General features: G+C 50.5%; 1 protein-coding gene across 1 annotated transcript in view; it reads right to left on the reverse strand.

The window, feature by feature from the left end:
* Nucleotides 1–19,248, reverse strand: part of LOC139256768 (uncharacterized) — a gene marked incomplete at its 5' end in the record, with an annotated part of 50,138 nt that overhangs the window by 23,486 nt on the left and 7,404 nt on the right. Inside the window, one exon of the mRNA XM_070874290.1 lies at nt 12,951–13,295. Within this exon, the coding sequence (XP_070730391.1) occupies nt 12,951–13,295 (345 nt within the window). The remainder of the gene's footprint in view (nt 1–12,950; nt 13,296–19,248) is intronic.

Raw genomic sequence — 19,248 nt, forward strand, 5'->3', positions numbered from 1 at the left:
GGGCGTACAATTGACGTTGAAGATAGTTGCCTGTCACAGAAAATGTTAAATTTTAATTTAGATTAATTTCACTGAAAATGTAATTCAGGCGGTTTCTGTAATCGGCTGTGGTCTGCGACGCCGATTTAATCCCAGGTGGCAACTCGAAAATCTACCCTTGATATTCTCTCACTAAAAGCAGAGAGAAAGCTAAAAGCTCGGCCCTGAAATTGCATGGGCCGCGATCTCGACAGTTATGGTGGGATTGCACTCACTGGTGCCCTCCAACACTGACCATGGCAGAGCTGGGGTTAGTGGGAGAGCATTCCATCTCCTCGGGGTAAGTGGGAGTCAGTGCCACTGCCCGCCAGCCCCTCACTGCTGGAAACGGTTGTCCATTGTCAGTCGGGGAGGGGGCCAATAAACTCCCCCACCAGAGAAAAGATTTCTACGCTCCCTTTGTAAGGAGATTGTAATGGTTACATTGAGCTGGGTCCCTGCTCCATAGATGTAGCTCCACACACTGCAGCTGTAGGCAGCAGTATCACTGAGGGACACATTCACAATGGTCAGAATGTAACTGTTACTGGCGATGTTCCTGGAAGGCTGAAAACAGTCGGGGAAACCCAGGGACCTGGTAATGGTCCTGAGCGAGCAGACGGGGCCTTGGTTTAATGTCTTGTACATTACACGTCTCATCCGAAAGACAGACAGTGCAGCACTCCCTCAGCACTACACTGGAGTGTCAGCCTAGATTTATGTACTCAAGTCCCTGGAGTGGGATCGACAACCTTCTGATTCAGAGGCGAGTGTGCTACCCACTGAGCCACAGCTGACACTGGAGTCAGAAGGTTGTAGGTTCAAACCCCACTCCAAGGAATTGACACACCAGTGCAGTGCTGAGGGAACGCTGCACTGTCGGAGGTGCCGTCTTTCGGATGAGACGTTAAACCGAGGCCCCTGTCTGTCTTCTCAGGTGGATGTGGCACTCAATACGAGGGACCGCCTACGATGATGATGGCACTATTTCCAAGAAAAGCAGAAGTTTTCCCCGGTGTCTTGGCCAATATTTATCCCTCAACCAACATCACCAAAATCAGATGAACTAGCTATTGATCTTATTGCTGTTGTGGAACCTTGCTGTGCACAAAATGGCTGCACTTTGGCCTCCGTAACACAGTGATTACACATCAAAGGTACGTCATTGGCTGTGAAGCTGTTTGTGAAAGGCTCTATATAAAGACACGGGAGCAGAAATCTGCCTTGGGGGGACAGTACAAAACAGGCAATAACAAATCGGCCGGACAGGAAACGCCCCGCCTGATACTGAATTCCACTGACTGCAAGGGAGCTGAATATTGCGCGGTGTTTGTAACACTCGGCTGATGCAATAACACTTCTGCTTAAATCTGTGTTACTACAATCATTGAAATGTCATCTATGAAAAGCAACGGGCTGAGGTTGAACAATGAAAACGTGAATGTAGGTGAATATTGTACAGTTCTGCTCAATTATATTTAACGTCAGTGAGATATTTTGCAGTACTTTTCCTTAATATATTAAATAAAAAGATAGGGGTAGAAATTGCCCCCCGCCTGAAACGGACGCTCCCACCCCGTTTCTGTGGCTTTTACCGCAGCTGTGGTTCTTCAGCGACATTCGGCTCTTTGTTGTTTTTGTCCTTGGATCTGGAAGTCGCTCCTAAAGGGGGCGGAGACAACACTTGAGGGGCGGATACGGGCTGGGGAATACACTTTAGGGCGGAAGCTGGGGGCGGTACGGAGTGGCTGCCGCAATGATGTCATCACGGCGCCGCGTCACCATGGCTCTCCACTTCATTTAAAGGGGAGAGTCTCCGCGATTTTAAAACTTCTGCGCCCTGGGCCACTAGGGAGGGTTTCGGCCGGGCCAGCAGCCTGTCACCTAAGAGGGCATGGGGTGCCCAGCTGCCTGTTGGCGGCCTGGCCGAACCTGGGAGCATAATAGTCAGGCCGATATGGCAGTTGGCCAACAAAAAAAAAGATGGCGGCAGCGGCAGTGCGCCCTCCCTTTAAGGGAAGCCACACCACCGCTGCAGAAGGCCACAGCCTCACTGGACCACCGGGAAAAAAACAGGTTTTGGCACCGCCGGACGAGCCGAAGATTTTCCGAGGGGATTGTCGCCGTCAGGAGGTAGCTCGGCAGTGCACACGGTGATGACACACTTTACATGGATCGGCAGCAGTGGAGCGATAAGGTGGGCGGGGGGGGGGGGGGGGAGCGATTGGGGCACTACCGGGAAACCTCGGGAGGGCAATTGGGCTAGCAGCGGCCATTCCACCAAAAGTCGGCAGCCACTCCACTCTGCAGCGAGGCTGACAATTTGCGAGGATAATAGGCCTTAAGGAGAGGAGCCATTTCGAACCCGTAGAGCCTGTGATAGGGGAGTGTGTACATGGACTGTGGGAGGGGATTCAATGGGTGGGTAGGGTCTGTGATAGGGGAGTGTGTACATGGGCTGTGGGAGGGGATTCACTGGGTGGGTAGGGTCTGTGATAGGGGAGTGTGTACATAGGCTGTGGGAGGGGATTCACTGGGTGGGTCGGGTCTGTGATAGGGGAGAGTGTACATGGGCTGTGGGAGGGGATTCACTGGGTGGGTAGGGTCTGTGATAGGGGAGTGTGTACATGGGCTGTGGGAGGGGATTCACTGGGTGGGTAGGGTCTGTGATAGGGGAGTGTGTACATAGGCTGTGGGAGGGGATTCACTGGGTGGGTCGGGTCTGTGATAGGGGAGAGTGTACATGGGCTGTGGGAGGGGATTCACTGGGTGGGTAGGGTCTGTGATAGGGGAGTGTGTACATGGACTGTGGGAGGGGATTCACTGGGTGGGTAGGGTCTGTGATAGGGGAGAGTGTACATGGGCTGTGGGAGGGGATTCACTGGGTGGGTAGGGTCTGTGATAGGGGAGAGTGTACATGGACTGTGGGAGGGGATTCACTGGGTGGGTAGGGTTTGTGATAGGGGAGAGTGTACATGGACTGTGGGAGGGGATTCACTGGGTGGGTAGGGTCTGTGATAGGGGAGTGTGTACATAGGCTGTGGGAGGGGATTCAATGGGTGGGTAGGGTCTGTGATAGGGGAGAGTGTACATGGGCTGTGGGAGGGGATTCAATGGGTGGGTAGGGTCTGTGATAGGGGAGAGTGTACATGGGCTGTGGGAGGGGGTTCACTGGGTGGGTAGGGTCTGTGATAGGGGAGTGTATACATGGGCTGTGGGAGGGGATTCAATGGGTGGGTAGGGTCTGTGATAGGGGAGTGTATACATGGGCTGTGGGAGGGGATTCACTGGGTGGGTAGGGTCTGTGATAGGGGAGAGTGTACATGGGCTGTGGGAGGGGATTCACTGGGTGGGTAGGGTCTGTGATAGGGGAGTGTGTACATAGGCTGTGGGAGGGGATTCACTGGGTGGGTAGGGTCTGTGATAGGGGAGTGTATACATAGGCTGTGGGAGGGGCTTCAATGGGTGGGTAGGGTCTGTGATAGGGGAGAGTGTACATGGGCTGTGGGAGTAGATTCAATGGGTGGGTAGGGTCTGTGATAGGGGAGTGTATACATGGGCTGTGGGAGGGGATTCAATGGGTGGGTAGGGTCTGTGATAGGGGAGTGTATACATGGGCTGTGGGAGGGGATTCAATGGGTGGGTAGGGTCTGTGATAGGGGAGTGTATACATGGGCTGTGGGAGGGGATTCAATGGGTGGGTAGGGTCTGTGATAGGGGAGTGTATACATGGGCTGTGGGAGGGGATTCACTGGGTGGGTAGGGTCTGTGATAGGGGAGTGTATACATGGGCTGTGGGAGGGGATTCACTGGGTGGGTCGGGTCTGTGATAGGGGAGTGTATACATGGGCTGTGGGAGGGGATTCACTGGGTGGGTAGGGTCTGTGATAGGGGAGAGTGTACATGGGCTGTGGGAGTAGATTCAATGGGTGGGTAGGGTCTGTGATAGGGGAGTGTATACATGGGCTGTGGGAGGGGATTCAATGGGTGGGTAGGGTCTGTGATAGGGGAGTGTATACATGGGCTGTGGGAGGGGATACAATGGGTGGGTAGGGTCTGTGATAGGGGAGTGTATACATGGGCTGTGGGAGGGGATTCACTGGGTGGGTAGGGTCTGTGATAGGGGAGTGTATACATGGGCTGTGGGAGGGGATTCACTGGGTGGGTAGGGTCTGTGATAGGGGAGAGTGTACATGGGCTGTGGGAGGGGATTCAATGGGTGGGTAGGGTCTGTGATAGGGGAGAGTGTACATGGGCTGTGGGAGGGGATTCAATGGGTGGGTAGGGTCTGTGATAGGGGAGTGTATACATGGGCTGTGGGAGGGGATTCAATGGGTGGGTAGGGTCTGTGATAGGGGAGTGTATACATGGGCTGTGGGAGGGGATTCACTGGGTGGGTAGGGTCTGTGATAGGGGAGAGTGTACATGGGCTGTGGGAGGGGATTCAATGGGTGGGTAGGGTCTGTGATAGGGGAGAGTGTACATGGGCTGTGGGAGGGGGTTCACTGGGTGGGTAGGGTCTGTGATAGGGGAGTGTATACATGGGCTGTGGGAGGGGATTCAATGGGTGGGTAGGGTCTGTGATAGGGGAGTGTATACATGGGCTGTGGGAGGGGATTCACTGGGTGGGTAGGGTCTGTGATAGGGGAGAATGTACATGGGCTGTGGGAGGGGATTCACTGGGTGGGTAGGGTCTGCGATAGGGGCAAGTTCCCTGCTCCTGCACTTGCTTAAAACCTGTGACATCTGTAACTTTTTCCAGTTCTGATGAAAAGTCATCGACCTGAAACATTAACTCTGATTCTCTCTCCACAGATGCTGCCTGACCTGCTGAGTATTTCCAGCAATTTCTGTTTTTATTTCATTACCAGTGCAATAAAATGGGTGCAGTGGCTCTGACCTGAAATTGTTGAACTCGATGTTGAGTCCCGAAGGCTGTAAAGTGTCTAATCGCAGGATGAAATGCTGTTCCTCGAGCTTCATTGGAACAGTGTAGGAGGCGGAGGGCCGAGAGGGCAGAGTGGGAGGAGAATTAAAATGGCAAGTGAGCGGAAGCTCAGGATCACACTTGCAGACACCCAATGTGCGTTTGGTCTCACAATGTAGTGAAAGGGTGCAAAATTCACAAGAACCCCCACACACCCCCCCACCCCGCCACCTCATTTGAAAGGAAATTTAATTTGGGACTATCTATCAAAAAGCTTGAAACGCTAAACTGCTTTTGGAAGAAACTACGAACTTTAATAGAATTTTGAACTTTTACAAGACAAATTCAAGGTTGTGGGCAGCCTAAAAGGACTGACAGGAGACAACCTGATTAGTGAGACTACCTGCGTGTGAGGACTAAAGTAGCCTGTCTGGAGAAATGGGTATTCGAGAATCCTTCTCCTCAAGAGACATTAACATTACAAAATGACCCAGAGGTAGCTAACCATCAACTTGAAACTGGAAAACCATTTAGCATATACATCACAAAGAGGCCCAAGCCAGCCTGTATGTGAAAAACTAAGCACAAAAGGACATTGCAATTACCAAACTAATGTTTCCATCAGGAAACAGTTTTCGAACATCAACCCACCCGAAACATATCAACTTTTAACGAGCCCACCAAAATATTACAAAGAGTCAAGCCTGCCAAATTTAAACAAAGAATTCTGAACTGATTTGGTGCCAAGATTAGAAGCATTTAAACTGTATAACTAGCCCCCTGTTTCAACAGAGGGAATGACACACTTTGCCATACAACCGAGACCAAACTGATGTCATCAAGACGAGAGAGAAAACAATGCGACAGTTGTAAACTAACTTCTCTAGCCTCGAAGTCCTGAAGTCCTGAAGGAAGGAAGAACATCACCATCGCAACCGACCACAACCAACGTGGTATCAACGGAAAACCACCGCGATCGACTAAACTCGAAACAAAACTCCAACGGGAAAAAAACGAAGAATCGAAAAGTTTCCACTCTACAATCTCATCCTGACCTATCAACGGGTAAAACATTTCCTAAACGACTGTAGAAACCTATTTCTAACCAAAGAAAATGGGTACTTACCCCACAGATCCAAAATGTGCCTTACCGCATCAGTGGACTCAACCCAACTGAAGATTGTGCAGCAGAAAGTCTTCTCCAACATTCGGAGTACGGCAAGCAGACCCTACCACATCCAGCAAACCCCGAAACCACGATCTACTGTTAACTGTCAAAAGGATTGTAAGCATAGTCTACAGCGACAGGTCCAACTCCTAGCTAAAACCAATGAGACACTACAGGCAGAGTTATGGGAATGCGCAGAGAACTACCAGGAAAGGGTTATGTCAGAAGAAAGATTATCGGGAGAACTTGGTCAGCTAAAACAGGAAAGGACCCAAATAATGGGAAGGTTTAAAAACAGTCAGGACTATTTTCAATGTCAGGTTACCGAGGCTAAAAGTAATGAAAAGTCACTGAGGGAGGAAAGCACTCGCCTCACCCTACAAGTAAAAGAGCTCCAGGAAAGTTTAAAAGATGTCCAAGCAGCGTATAAAGTAGCGAGCACTAATGGGTTTGAATCGGGAGACCACAGTCCCTGCCAGCAACAAATTAAGAGTTTAACCCTTGCTCTGTCCAAGGTAAAAGGCATGGTATGTTTAATAAGCCCGGGTACGCCCCAGGTAAACCTGGAAGAGAAGGAAGAAACGACCTGGCCACTACCTGTAGCACCGGTGACTACACCGGAGAAGCAGCAGGAGGGGCGAACGAGTTGCGGGACGGACAGGGATAGTGAACCACCAGCACCTGTGGCACCAAGTTTCAGCTCGGCATGCCCGCAGGGAGGGGAGGGAGGCGTGCCAGAACAGAGAGAGCCAGAACCAGGGCCAATGTGCCTGGTCCGGCAACAGAGGTTTGGCCCGCCCACCCTTGCCGGGGGTCCAGGACCCCTGGACAGTCAGTATGTGGTCCCCCACACTCCCCACCAGCTTAAGGCTATGATAAGCCACCTGGGAAAGCTCACTCCAAAGGGAGACCCCTCGGTTCACTTTGTAGAGGTGGAACAGGCAGGGGATATTAATGGGTGCGATGATGCAGAAATGGCAAAGATGCTTCTCCTATCTCTAGACAGCAAACTGTACCAGTCCCTCTCTACGGAGAGCAAAAGAGGACGGAAAACACTTGCTGCCTTCAAGAAAGACATTTTAGAAGCTATGGGCTGCAATGACGGAAGTCCCTTCTCCAGAGTGGAGAAAACGGTGCAGCTCACAGGGGAAACCCCACAGACTTTCGCAGACCGACTGTGGCTTGTGTACCAAAGCGTCTGTAGTGGGGACATAGACAGGGATAACTTAAGGCCAGACGAATTATCACACTGGCTCCGAAGCCTAGTAGCTAACAGTTTAACCCGAATAAGAACCAAGGCTGAGGCCTGGTTCGACCCAAGAGACCCCCAAGCCACCGAACGGGGAGTGCTTAGGCAACTGACCCTAGCTTACAGAAACGGCAGAGGGACAGAAGAGCCCCCACAAAAGGGAAGGGTTCACTGTGGAACGTGGCAGACCCACAGACTGTACCTAGAGGGGCGGTGGACTGTGTCACTGGAGTAGCTGTCCCCCCAATCATTTGGGAATTGGATGCACCTCCAGCAGCCAGAGCCTTAAGAAGGACTCCCCGCACAGCACGGCCAAAGACACCGTGGTCACCAGCGCTCCAATTTAAATGGTTCAGCCCCTGGAAAGGGACCATCCGCAAAAGGGCACCTAAGGTCAGAGACCAGCCCACGAGCAGGGACACCCAGCTGGTCGCCTCGGGCAACAAGGGGCCCCCAGAAGAGATAGCGGTGGAACAGCCACCAAGTGAGAGTCCCCAGCCCATAGCCCTCAACCAGACAGAACCCCCAGGGGAAGAAACGAACCAGGCAGCCACCCCCAAAGGAGCGGTGTGCTGCAGCACCAGAGGGGATGTTCCCCCGATAGTGTGGGACTCAGGCCCACCTCCGATCAAGACACTCCGGGTCCAGCGGTGCAGACGGACCTATTACCGACCTCGATGGACACCCAGCAGAAGAAGAAAGAAAGAAAGAAGGCAGGAATTAACCTGGCCACCCGGAGACGGGTGGCAGATGTACATATATAATACGATATGAATTTATGAATGTTTAAGGAATAAGTTAGACTATGTAAGGTTCGTCTGTGTAATGATAAGTATATAATCTATTAGTTACTGGGGTAAGGAAAGAATCTACCTGTGCAGCTATTAAAAGAGGCACAGGCCGGGTAATACCCGGGAGTAAGAAGAATCTATCGGTATGGCTATTAAGGAAGCACCGGTAAGATAAGAGTAAAATGACTTTGAGATAAAGTTAGAAGCAGAATCAGTCCACAAGGAACTGAATAAGACAGCCAGTCGATTAAAGACTATGAGCCCAAATTGGAAATTGGTCCCCTTTGTCAAGCCAGAGAGCTTTCTCAGGGCTAGACAATCGGTTTTCTGTGTACCCACAGGAAGGAGAACAGTATGGAAAGGATCCTGTTCCTACTCGCCCTGATAGGGATGAGCAGCGGTGACCGAGGAGACGTGGAAGAATCCCTCATTTACGGGTGTTCAGGAGGGAGAGCACCGATCGTACCCACTGGGGGTGGCCCCCGAGACGTGGAAGAACTCGCCGTTTACGCCCACGAGGGAAGATGGCCAGGGTGGCTGGGATCTAACTCTATCCGCTACTCCAGCCAGGAAGGTTTTACCTACGAGGAGGCATCAGTTCCATGTCCCCGGATACGGATCATCGCTGCCCGAGTCAGTGTTACAGAGGGAAAGCGTGTATGTTTGACTTGCAAAGGGAATATTCTCCTGGGAAGATGGTGGTGGCTCAGAAAACTCAGCAAGGATGCATGGGACCAGGAATCGGACTGGGAAAGACTCAGTAATGATACGTAGCGCACCATCACGGGGACACAGGGAAGAGGAGTAAAAGTGTGTCGGGACAAATGGTGGGAATCCGAACAAGGAATTTATGTTTGCATGTGGGGATCAGAGAGTATTTGTCCCGCAGGCATATCGATCGCCTTCGCCAGGCAATGGCAAGGTGAAGGGGAAGGGATGGGGTGGGATTCTAGCCTACACGGGTGCGTGGTCCCACACTCCCCACTCCCAATTAACGCCACTGAACTTAGAGCACATATTAAGAAACCCCTGCCCACAACCCGCCAATACACACAGTAATAGAAAGGTGTCCTACCACCACCAAGGGACCTGGGAACGGATTAGTATTGGTACCGACCGAGAAGGTGTTATACCAGGGGGTACATTATGCAATAGCTTCAGTAATTTTAAACCTTACCGAGGTACACCTGCCTGCATGGTGTCCGAAGGAAACAGAGCTGCTATACCAGGCCCTACTTAGAGACATGTTCAAGAAATGTTATGAGTTAGGCTTTGGAAATGTAGACAAAGCAGATCTATACACCCTAAACGCTAGGGACACCATGGGCTCGGGGAGACCTAGGAGGGGAATCATAAACGACGTTTTCACTACCTACAATACAGCATCCTCTGTAATAAATAGCTTTGATGATATACAACTACAAACACAGATAAACGGTTTAAAGAACCAATTGAGGAAAATCCTGAAACAAGAGAATACAGTAGTAGGTTCAGAACTACACGAGGACCAGGCTATGACTGTCCATTTAAAGGAAATAGTGGCCGAGCTGGAAAAACATGCACAGACAGTGAATGCACTCATACGGGAGGATAGAAACGCTTCTGACCAGGCTGCACAGAACGAGGTGTGCGTATTGTATGGGGCATGGTTGTTGGGAGAGGGCCGCAACAACCTGGAAGATTTAAAACAAGGTGTAGTCCCCTCTTAGATCAGGAACAAGCACCTCGCAGCCCTCCACCCGTACAGCAATTCACTAAGCCCGTGCCAGCTCCGCCTAGCCTCTGAAGCCTACCCTGTCCCAGTAGACTGTGGAAAATCTAACCACACTATTATGGGGATAGTATTAAGGATGCCGGTCATAGGTGGGACAGCCCGACCCACACCGGTATACCGGGTGGAGAACATCGGAGTTATTCAGGGAGGTGCACACATTCGTTTCACAGCGGTCCCACCCTATGTCATAAAGTGGGGGCATGCTGTAACGGGTACTGACCTCTCCGGGTGTCGGAGCCGGGGTGCACACGTAATACTGTGTCCCCAGTACTTCAGTGCCCATTCAAAATCACAGTGTGGGTTTAAAGCTGCTGGTGCACAGTCTATTAACTGCACCATGGAGGTAACAGCACAAGACCAGGTCCCTCCACAGGTAACATACATAGGGGGTGGGACATATTGTGTCACCACCAGTGCACCCCACTACCAACATGGACACTTCTGGTGTCTGGTAAGTGACAGCAGTTTTTGCTTCAAACTTGAGGCATCAGTTCAAGTGGCCCAGGAACAGATTGTCCCCATTCCTGAACCCTCCACTGTCCACCTTACTGTGAAGGAACACATTACAAACATGCAGGATTATGTTGTACATTTTGGCTATGCAATTCCCCCTCTACCCGAACATCTTACTGCTCTGCTAAAAGCTGTAATTATCTCACAAAAACACTTCTACACTCTAGAACAGAAAACAATTGAGATAGGGAAACAGATTCTCGCGATCACAATTCCACCTTGGTGGGACTTTTTCAGAAATATAGAAGTCCCAGTCTGGATCCAAATCGCTTCCCACACTTTAGTTATCTGCCAACTCGCGATTATTCCTTACTTATGGTGTCTCACTTGCCGAGTGAAACGCAGAGGCCGTCAGGTCAGGCACCAAAGGGTGCTGTATGCTCCTTGGCCAAACTTGGGAATCGCGCAGGGAGGGGTGACACCATACTGCCATGTTTAATTTGTGTTGATTTTACCTGCTGTAAACCGCAACATCGTGAGTGTTACTTAAAATGTTTTGACTATGTACCTTTATTTTACTGAACTTAAAATGTGTTTGACTTGAGAATGTGTTACTATGTGCTTTCATTTTATTTTACTTAAAGTTGTGTTTGACTGTATACCGTTACTCGACTGAGAAAACCGAGTAAAGGAGGGGCACTCCCTCTATGCTCTAACCGAATTGTAATGATTATATTCGCCTGCAAATTGCATTACATTTCAACGGGGGATGCAGGGTAATGTTTAGCTAATATAAATGCAGGAAAGGTTGACTCTTGGGAATTTTGCTTACCTTGATTGACACTCAAGAGTATGGAGTGTCAAAAGTGGGGACTGAAAGGGTGCAAAATTCACAAGAACCCCCACTTGTGTTTGGGCTCATTCGAAAGGAAATTTAATTTGGGACTATCTATCAAAGAGTTTGGAACCCTAAAGTGCTAATACAAGAAACTATGACCTTTAATAGAATTTTGAACTTTTACAAGACAAATTCAAGGCTGTGGGCGGCCTAAAAGAACTGACAGGAGACAACCTGATTAGTGAGACTACCTGGGTGTGAGGACTAAAGTAGCCTGTCTGGAGAAATGGGTATTCGAGAATCCTTCTCCACAAGAGACATTAACATTACAAAATGACCCAGAGATAGCTAACCATCAACTTGAAACTGGAAAACCATTTTAGCATATACATCACAAAGAGGCACAAGCTAGCCTGTATGCGAAAAACTAAGCACAAAAGGACATTGCATTTACCAAACTAATATTTCCATCAGGAAACAGTTTTCTAACATCAACCCAGCCAAAACATATCAACTTTTAACGAGCCCGCCAAAATATTACAAAGAGTCAAGCCTGCCAAATTTAAACAAAGAATTCTAAACTGATTTGGCGCCAAGATTAGAACCACTCAAACCGTATAACTGGCACCCTGTCTCAACAGAGGGAATGACACACTTTGCCATATAACAGAGAAACCAAATGCGACAGTTGTAAATTAACTTCTCCAGCCTTGAAGGCTGAAGTCCTGAAGGAAGGAAGAACATCACCATCGCGGCCACAACCAGCCGACCACAACCAACGTGGTATCAACGGAAAACCACCGCGATCGACCAAACTCGAAACAAAACTCCAACGGGAAAAAAAACGAAGAATCGAAAAGTTTCCACTCTACAATCTCATCCTGACCTATCAACGGGTAAAACATTACCTAAACGACTGTAGAAACCTATTTCTAACCAAACAAAACGGGTACTTACCCCACTGATCCAAAACGCGTCTTACCGCATCAGTGGACTCAACCCAACTGAAGATTGTGCAGCAGAAAGTCTTCTCCAACATTCGGGGTACGGCAAGCAGACCCTACCACATCCAGCGAACCCTGAAACCGCGATCTACCGTTAACTGTCAAAAGGATTGGTAAGCATAGTCCCTGCCTGCCCTGGAGTCTAACCTAGCTAGAATTAGGTATTGGGAGGTGGGAGGTATAATTCTACTGTAACCCCCTTTGAATGTAATGTGTTGTTCTCTATTAGAGTCATTATAAGCTACTGTAACCCCCTCTGAGAGTGTACGGTATTGTTCTTTAATAAGTTTGAATCAGTTTTGACATTGTACTTTCCTATTCGAGTAATTATAAGTTTGTAATTTCTTGACTAAAATAAAATCAAAGTTCTTTTGCATCAAACCAGTTGTCCTTTGCACTTTGTCACATCCCCCAAATAAATCCAGAGTCGAGAACCCAAGGGAGTGGAAGTGATTCGAACCGCTCAAGTTGGACAGAAGGGAACCTGACCCCCTCATAGAGACCACCCCTTACAGTCGAGCACACCGCAAAATTTACAAATATTGATTTCATCAGGTGCAAGCACTGAAAATTCATGAAAAATACTTTAATTTTTTCAGATTTTTGAACAACGTTTTAATCCGTGATATAAAAATTAGAAATAAACAAGCAAAACTGCTCTTCAATTCTCAGCCTGCCCATCAACGACACCATCGGAGATCAGTTAGTATAACGTAAACTGTACTTACTGGTTACATTGAGCTGGGTTCCGCTCCCGCTGATATCGCCCCACACTTTACAGTAATAGGCGGCAGTGTCACTGGGCTGCACGTCTGTGACTGTCAGAATGAAGCTGTTATTGGAGGTGTCTCTGGAAGGCTGGAGACGGTCAGTGGAACCTGGGCTCCCTCGTGTGCTGCCACTTGCCTCATGTGTTAAAACCCACTCCGTATCTTGCCCCGGTAGTTGCCGGTACCAGTGGACATCGGTGTCACTCACTCTGGCGTTCCGCATGGTGCACTGTAACCGCGCCGTGTGACCCTCTGTGACACGTTCCAGGCTCGGAGCCTGGATAAGGACTGGAGCATTTGCAACTTTGAGGGAAAAATATCAGTAATGTAAGAACCAGTCTGAAGGTTTCCAATAGTCCTCATTCTTTAAATGGAAAGTTCAGGCAACATAGATTATGTGCTTAAAAGGAAAAACAGATTCTAATACTAAATCAGCAGAGTTAATTTGTTAATACCTTATATTAAAAATGGAATCATTTTCTAAAGTTCTGAACCATGAACTCTTTACTATGAGTTTAGCTGTGCGGGAATATTATGTAACCACACTTGGGATAAAATATAGTGTTGAATGTGATTAAAAATATATTTTTTAAGAATTTTCCTTGGTCACTAAGTACTCAGACAAAAACGTATCTGAAAAGAGTTGAATACAATTGATAACCAGCAAAATTATAAAGCATTGAACTACTTAAGGACATTCATTTCATCTGGTCCATTCCTTCTTCACCTCATCATAGACCACCTACCAACTGTATCTCCTTCTACAGCCTATCATGGACCACCTACCAACTGTATCTCCTTCTACACCCTATCATGGACCAGCTACCAACTGTATCTCCGTCTACAGCCTACCATGGACCAGCTACCAACTGTATCTCCTTCTACAGCCTATCATGGACCAGCTACCAACTGTATCTCCTCCTACAGCCTATCATGGACCAGCTACCAACTGTATCTCCTTCTACAGCCTATCATGGACCACTTACCAATGTATCCCCTTCTACAGCCTATCATGAACCAGCTACCAACTGTATCTCCTTCTACAGCCTATCATGGACCAGCTACCAACTGTTTCTCCTTCTACAGCCTATCATGGACCACCCACCAATTTGAACTCCTTGCAAACCTGTATACAATCTATCCTGGACTCTACCATCAAATTACTCTCCTCCCACTGCCCATGGACATTCTTCCCAATCATAGACTTTTTACCCTACCTATTTATTCTCCTCATTCAGTCCATGTACACTCTACTCTATCATAGACTTTACTCTGTCCATTTAATGCCCCCACCCCGCTTCACACAAACACACCATAAACACTACATGCCCATGAAATCTCCTTGTACAGTTTGTATACACGCTACCCTATCATAGACTCTACTCACTCACTCACTCACTCATTTAATCTCCTGAGGGGAAGTTCTGTATAAACGCTCCCTGATTCTCAAAGGTAATCACGGAAAAATCCAGAATATTCTCAAAAGGCAAAGAGGAGCAAATGTGCAGGTAAATTACAGAGAGGTGTAGGAACTATAGAGTAATGATAATGGGGGACTTCAATTATCCCAATATAGACTGGGATAGTAATAGTGTAAAGGGCAGAGAGGGGTAGAACTATAGCGTATAAAACATTGGTTCGGCCCCAACCGGAGTATTGTGTCCATTTCTAGGCAGCATACTTTAGGAAGGATGTTGAGGCCTTAGAGAAGGTGCAGAAAAGATTTACGAGAATGATTCCAGGAATGAGGGACTTCAGTTACTTTAATAGACGGCAGAAGCTAGACTTGTTCTCCTTGGCGCAGAGAACATTGAGAGGAGATTTGATGGAGGTGTTCAAAATTATGAGGGGTCTGGGCAGAGTCGACAGAGAGAAACTGTTCCCATTGGCGGAAGGGTTGAGAATTAGAGGACACAGATTTAAGGTGATTGGCAAAAGGACCAAAGGCAAGATGAGGAAAAACCTTTTTACACATCGAGTGGTTAGTATCTGGAATGCACTGCCTGAAAGGGTGGTGGAGGCAGACTCAATTGTGGCTTTCAAAAGGGAGTTGGATGAGTACCTGAAGAAAAACCTTTTTGCAGGTCTATGGGGAAAGGGCGGGGGAGTGGGAGTAGCTGAATTGCTCTTGCAGAGAGCCGGCACGGGATCAATGGACCGAATGGCCTCCTGTGCTGTAACCATTCTAGGATACCAACTGCAAATGCTGACAATCTGAAACAGTTATTGATTATATCGCTTATGTCATTTAATGTTCTGTTATCCCCTTCAAAGATAAGGAAAAGGAGGTGGGGTGGCGTTGCTGGTTAAAGAGGAAATTAATGCAATAGTAAGGAAGGACATTAGCTTGGATGATGTGGAATCGGTACGAGTGGAGCTACGGAATACCAAAGGGCAGAAAACGCTAGTGGGAGTTGTGTACAGACCACTAAACAGTAGTAGTGAGGTTGGGGACAGCATCAAACAAGAAATTGGGGATGCATGCAATAAAGGTACAGCAGTTATCATAGGCGACTTTAATCTATATATACATTGGGCGAACCAAACTGGTAGCAATATGGTGGTGGAGGATTTCCTGGAGTGTATTAGGGATGGTTTTCTAGACCAATATGTCGAGGAACCAACTAGAGGGCTGACCATCCTAGACTGGGTGATGTGTAATGAGAAGGGACTAATTAGCAATCTTGTTGTGCGAGGCCCCTTGGGGAAGAGCGACCATAATATGGTAGAATTCTTTATTAAGATGAAGAGTGACACAGTTAATTCAGAGACTTAAGGAAAGGTAACTTCGATGGTATGAAATGTGAAATGGCTAGAATAGACTGGCGAATGGTACTTAAAGGATTGACGGTGGATAGGCAATGGCAAACATTTAAAGATCACATGGATGAACTTCAACAATTGTACATCCCTGTCTGGAGTAAAAATAAAACAGGGAAGGTGGCTCAACCGTGGCTAACAAGGTAAATTAAGGATAGTGTTAAATCCAAGGAAGAGGCATATAAATTGGCCAGAAAAAGCAGAAAACCTGAGGACTGGGAGAAATTTAGAATTCAACAGAGGAGGACAAAGGGTTTAATTAGGAGGGGGAAAATAGATTATGAGAGGAAGCTTGCTGTGAACATAAAAACTGACTGCAAAAGCTTCTATAGATGTGTGAAGAGAAAAAGATTAGTGAAGACAAACGTAGGTCCCTTGCAGTCAGATTCAGGTGAATTTATAATGGAGAACAAAGAAATGGCAGACCAGTTGAACAAATACTTTGGTTCTGTCTTCACGAAGGACGACACAAATAACCTTCCGGAAATAGTAGGGGACCGAGGGTCGAGTGAGAAGGAGGAACTGAAGGAAATCCTTATTAGGCAGGAAATTGTGTCAGGGAAATTGATGGGATTGAAGACCGATAAATCCCCGGGGCCTGATAGTCTGCATCCCAGAGTACTTAAGGAAGTGGCCCTAGAAATAGGATGCACTGGTGATCATTTTCCAACAGTCTATCGACTCTGGATCAGCTCCTATAGACTGGAGGGTAGCTAATGTAACACCACTGTTTAAAAAAGGAGGGGGAGAGACCGGTTAGCCTGACATCAGTAGTATGGAAAATGTTGTGACTAGTGGGGTGCCGCAGGGCTCAGTGCTGGAATCCCAGCTATTTACAATATACGTCAATGATTTAGATGAAGGAATTGAGTGCAATATCTCCAAGTTTGCAGATAACACTACACTGGGTGGTGGTGTGAGCTGTGAGGAGGATGCTAAGAGGCTGCAGGGTGACTTGGACAGGTTAGGTGAGTGGGCAAATGCATGGCAGATGCAGTATAATGTGGATAAATGTGAGGAGAGACTGGATCGACTGGGCCTGTATACACTAGAGTTTAGAAGGATGAAGGAGGATCTCATTGAAACCTATAAAATTCTGACAGGACTAGACAAGAATGTTCCCGATGTTGGGGAAGTCCAGAACCAGGGGACACAGTCTAAGGATAAGAGGTAAGTCATTTAGGACTGAGATGAGGAGAAACTTCTTCACTCAGAGAGTTGTTAACCTGTGGAATTCCCTACCGCAGAGAGTTGTTGATGCCAGTTCATTGGATATATTCAAGAGGGAGTTAGATATGGCCCTTACGGCTAAAGGGATCAAGGGGTATGGAGAGAAAGTAGGAAAGGGGTACTGATCAGCCATGATCTTATTGAATGGTGGTGCAGGCTCGAATGGCCGAATGGCCTACTCCTGCACCGATTTTCTATGTTTCAACAGTTAACGAGGCACCCGATTTCTTTTCGATGTAACTATCTGTACTGCACTTTTTTTGCGCATGTGTCTGTCAAGCCCCCGCGCTACACCCGCCCGGTGCTGAGTCTGCCATTTATCTAGCTCCGCCCCGCGCTCATCTCAAGCACTGTCTCCCTCCCGCCTCCGCACCCCTCCCCACCGCCCAGAATCATTCACTTCACATGGTGCCGAGAAGCAGGACCCGAGGCCCGAGACTGCCAACCTGGTCTTGGTGGGGGGCCGAGAGGGCGGATGGAAGAGGGAGACAGAGAGGTGCTTCGGGGGGGGGGGGGGCGGGGGGAGGGAGAGAGAGAGAAAGCGGGTTGTGCGGGGGGCAGGGGGGGGAGTGAAAGAGAGAGGCGCTGGGGGAGGAACGAGGAGGGAGAGAAAGGGTTGGGGGAAGACGGAGAAAGAGAGGGACGGGGGGGTGGAGAGAGGGAGAAACTGGGGAGAGAGAGAGAGTGAGACGAAGCTGCGGGGAAGGAACGATGGGGCTGGAGGAGAGAGAGAGAGGGGGACGGTACTGGGGGAAGAGAGACAGGGGTAGGGGGAACGAGAGACGGACGGTGTGGGGGAAAGAGACTCAGACACGGCAGTGGGGGAATGAAATGGGGGTGGGGGAAGAGACGGGGGGGAGAGAGAGAGACGGGGGCGGGAGGGAGAGACAGGGGCGGGAGGGAGAGACGGGGGGGAGGGGGAGGGAGTGACGGGGGGGAGGGAGAGACGGTGGAGGGAGGGAGAGACGGGGGGGAGAGAGAGACGGGGGGGGACGGAGAGACGGGGGGGGTGGAGGGAGAGACGGGGGGGAGGGAGAGACGGGGGGGAGGGAGAGACGGGGGGGAGGGAGAGACGGGGGGGAGGGAGAGACGGGGGCGGGAGGGAGAGACGGGGGGGAGGGAGAGACGGGGGGGAGGGAGAGACGGGGGCGGGAGGGAGAGACGGGGGCGGGAGGGAGAGACGGGGGCGGGAGGGAGAGACGGGGGCGGGAGGGAGAGACGGGGGCGGGAGGGAGAGACGGGGGCGGGAGGGAGAGACGGGGGCGGGAGGGAGAGACGGGGGCGGGAGGGAGAGACGGGGGGGAGGGAGAGACGGGGGCGGGAGGGAGAGACTGCGGCGGGAGGGAGAGACTGCGGCGGGAGGGAGAGACGGGGGGGGAGGGAGAGACGGGGGGGGGAGGGAGAGACTGGGGCGGGAGGGAGAGACTGGGGCGGGAGGGAGAGACTGGGGCGGGAGGGAGAGACTGGGGCGGGAGGGAGAGACGGGGGGGGAGGGAGAGACGGGGGCGGGAGGGAGAGACTGGGGCGGGAGGGAGAGACTGGGGCGGGAGGGAGAGACTGGGGCGGGAGGGAGAGACTGGGGCGGGAGGGAGAGACGGGGGCGGGAGGGAGAGACTGGGGCGGGAGGGAGAGACGGGGGCGGGAGGGAGAGACTGGGGCGGGAGGGAGAGACTGGGGCGGGAGGGAGAGACGGGGGGGGAGGGAGAGACGGGGGGGGAGGGAGAGACTGGGGCGGGAGGGAGAGACTGGGGCGGGAGGGAGAGACGGGGGGGGAGGGAGAGACGGGGGGGGAGGGAGAGACTGGGGCGGGAGGGAGAGACTGCGGCGGGAGGGAGAGACGGGGGGGGAGGGAGAGACGGGGGGGGGAGGGAGAGACTGGGGGGGGAGGGAGAGACTGGGGCGGGAGGGAGAGACGGGGGGGGAGGGAGAGACGGGGGGGGAGGGAGAGACGGGGGCGGGAGGGAGAGACTGGGGGGGACGGAGAGACGGGGGGGGAGGGAGAGACTGGGGGGGAGGGAGAGACGGGGGGGGGAGGGAGAGACGGGGGGGGGAGGGAGAGACGGGGGGGGGGAGAGACGGGGGCGGGAGGGAGAGACGGGGTGGGACGGAGAGACGGGAGGGGGAGGGAGAGACTGGGGCGGGAGGGAGAGATGGGGGCGGGAGGGAGAGACGGGGGGGGGAGGGAGTAACGGGGGGGGAGGGAGTG

Source organism: Pristiophorus japonicus, unplaced genomic scaffold (genome assembly GCF_044704955.1).
Source record: "Pristiophorus japonicus isolate sPriJap1 unplaced genomic scaffold, sPriJap1.hap1 HAP1_SCAFFOLD_755, whole genome shotgun sequence".
Lineage (NCBI taxonomy): Eukaryota > Metazoa > Chordata > Chondrichthyes > Pristiophoridae > Pristiophorus > Pristiophorus japonicus.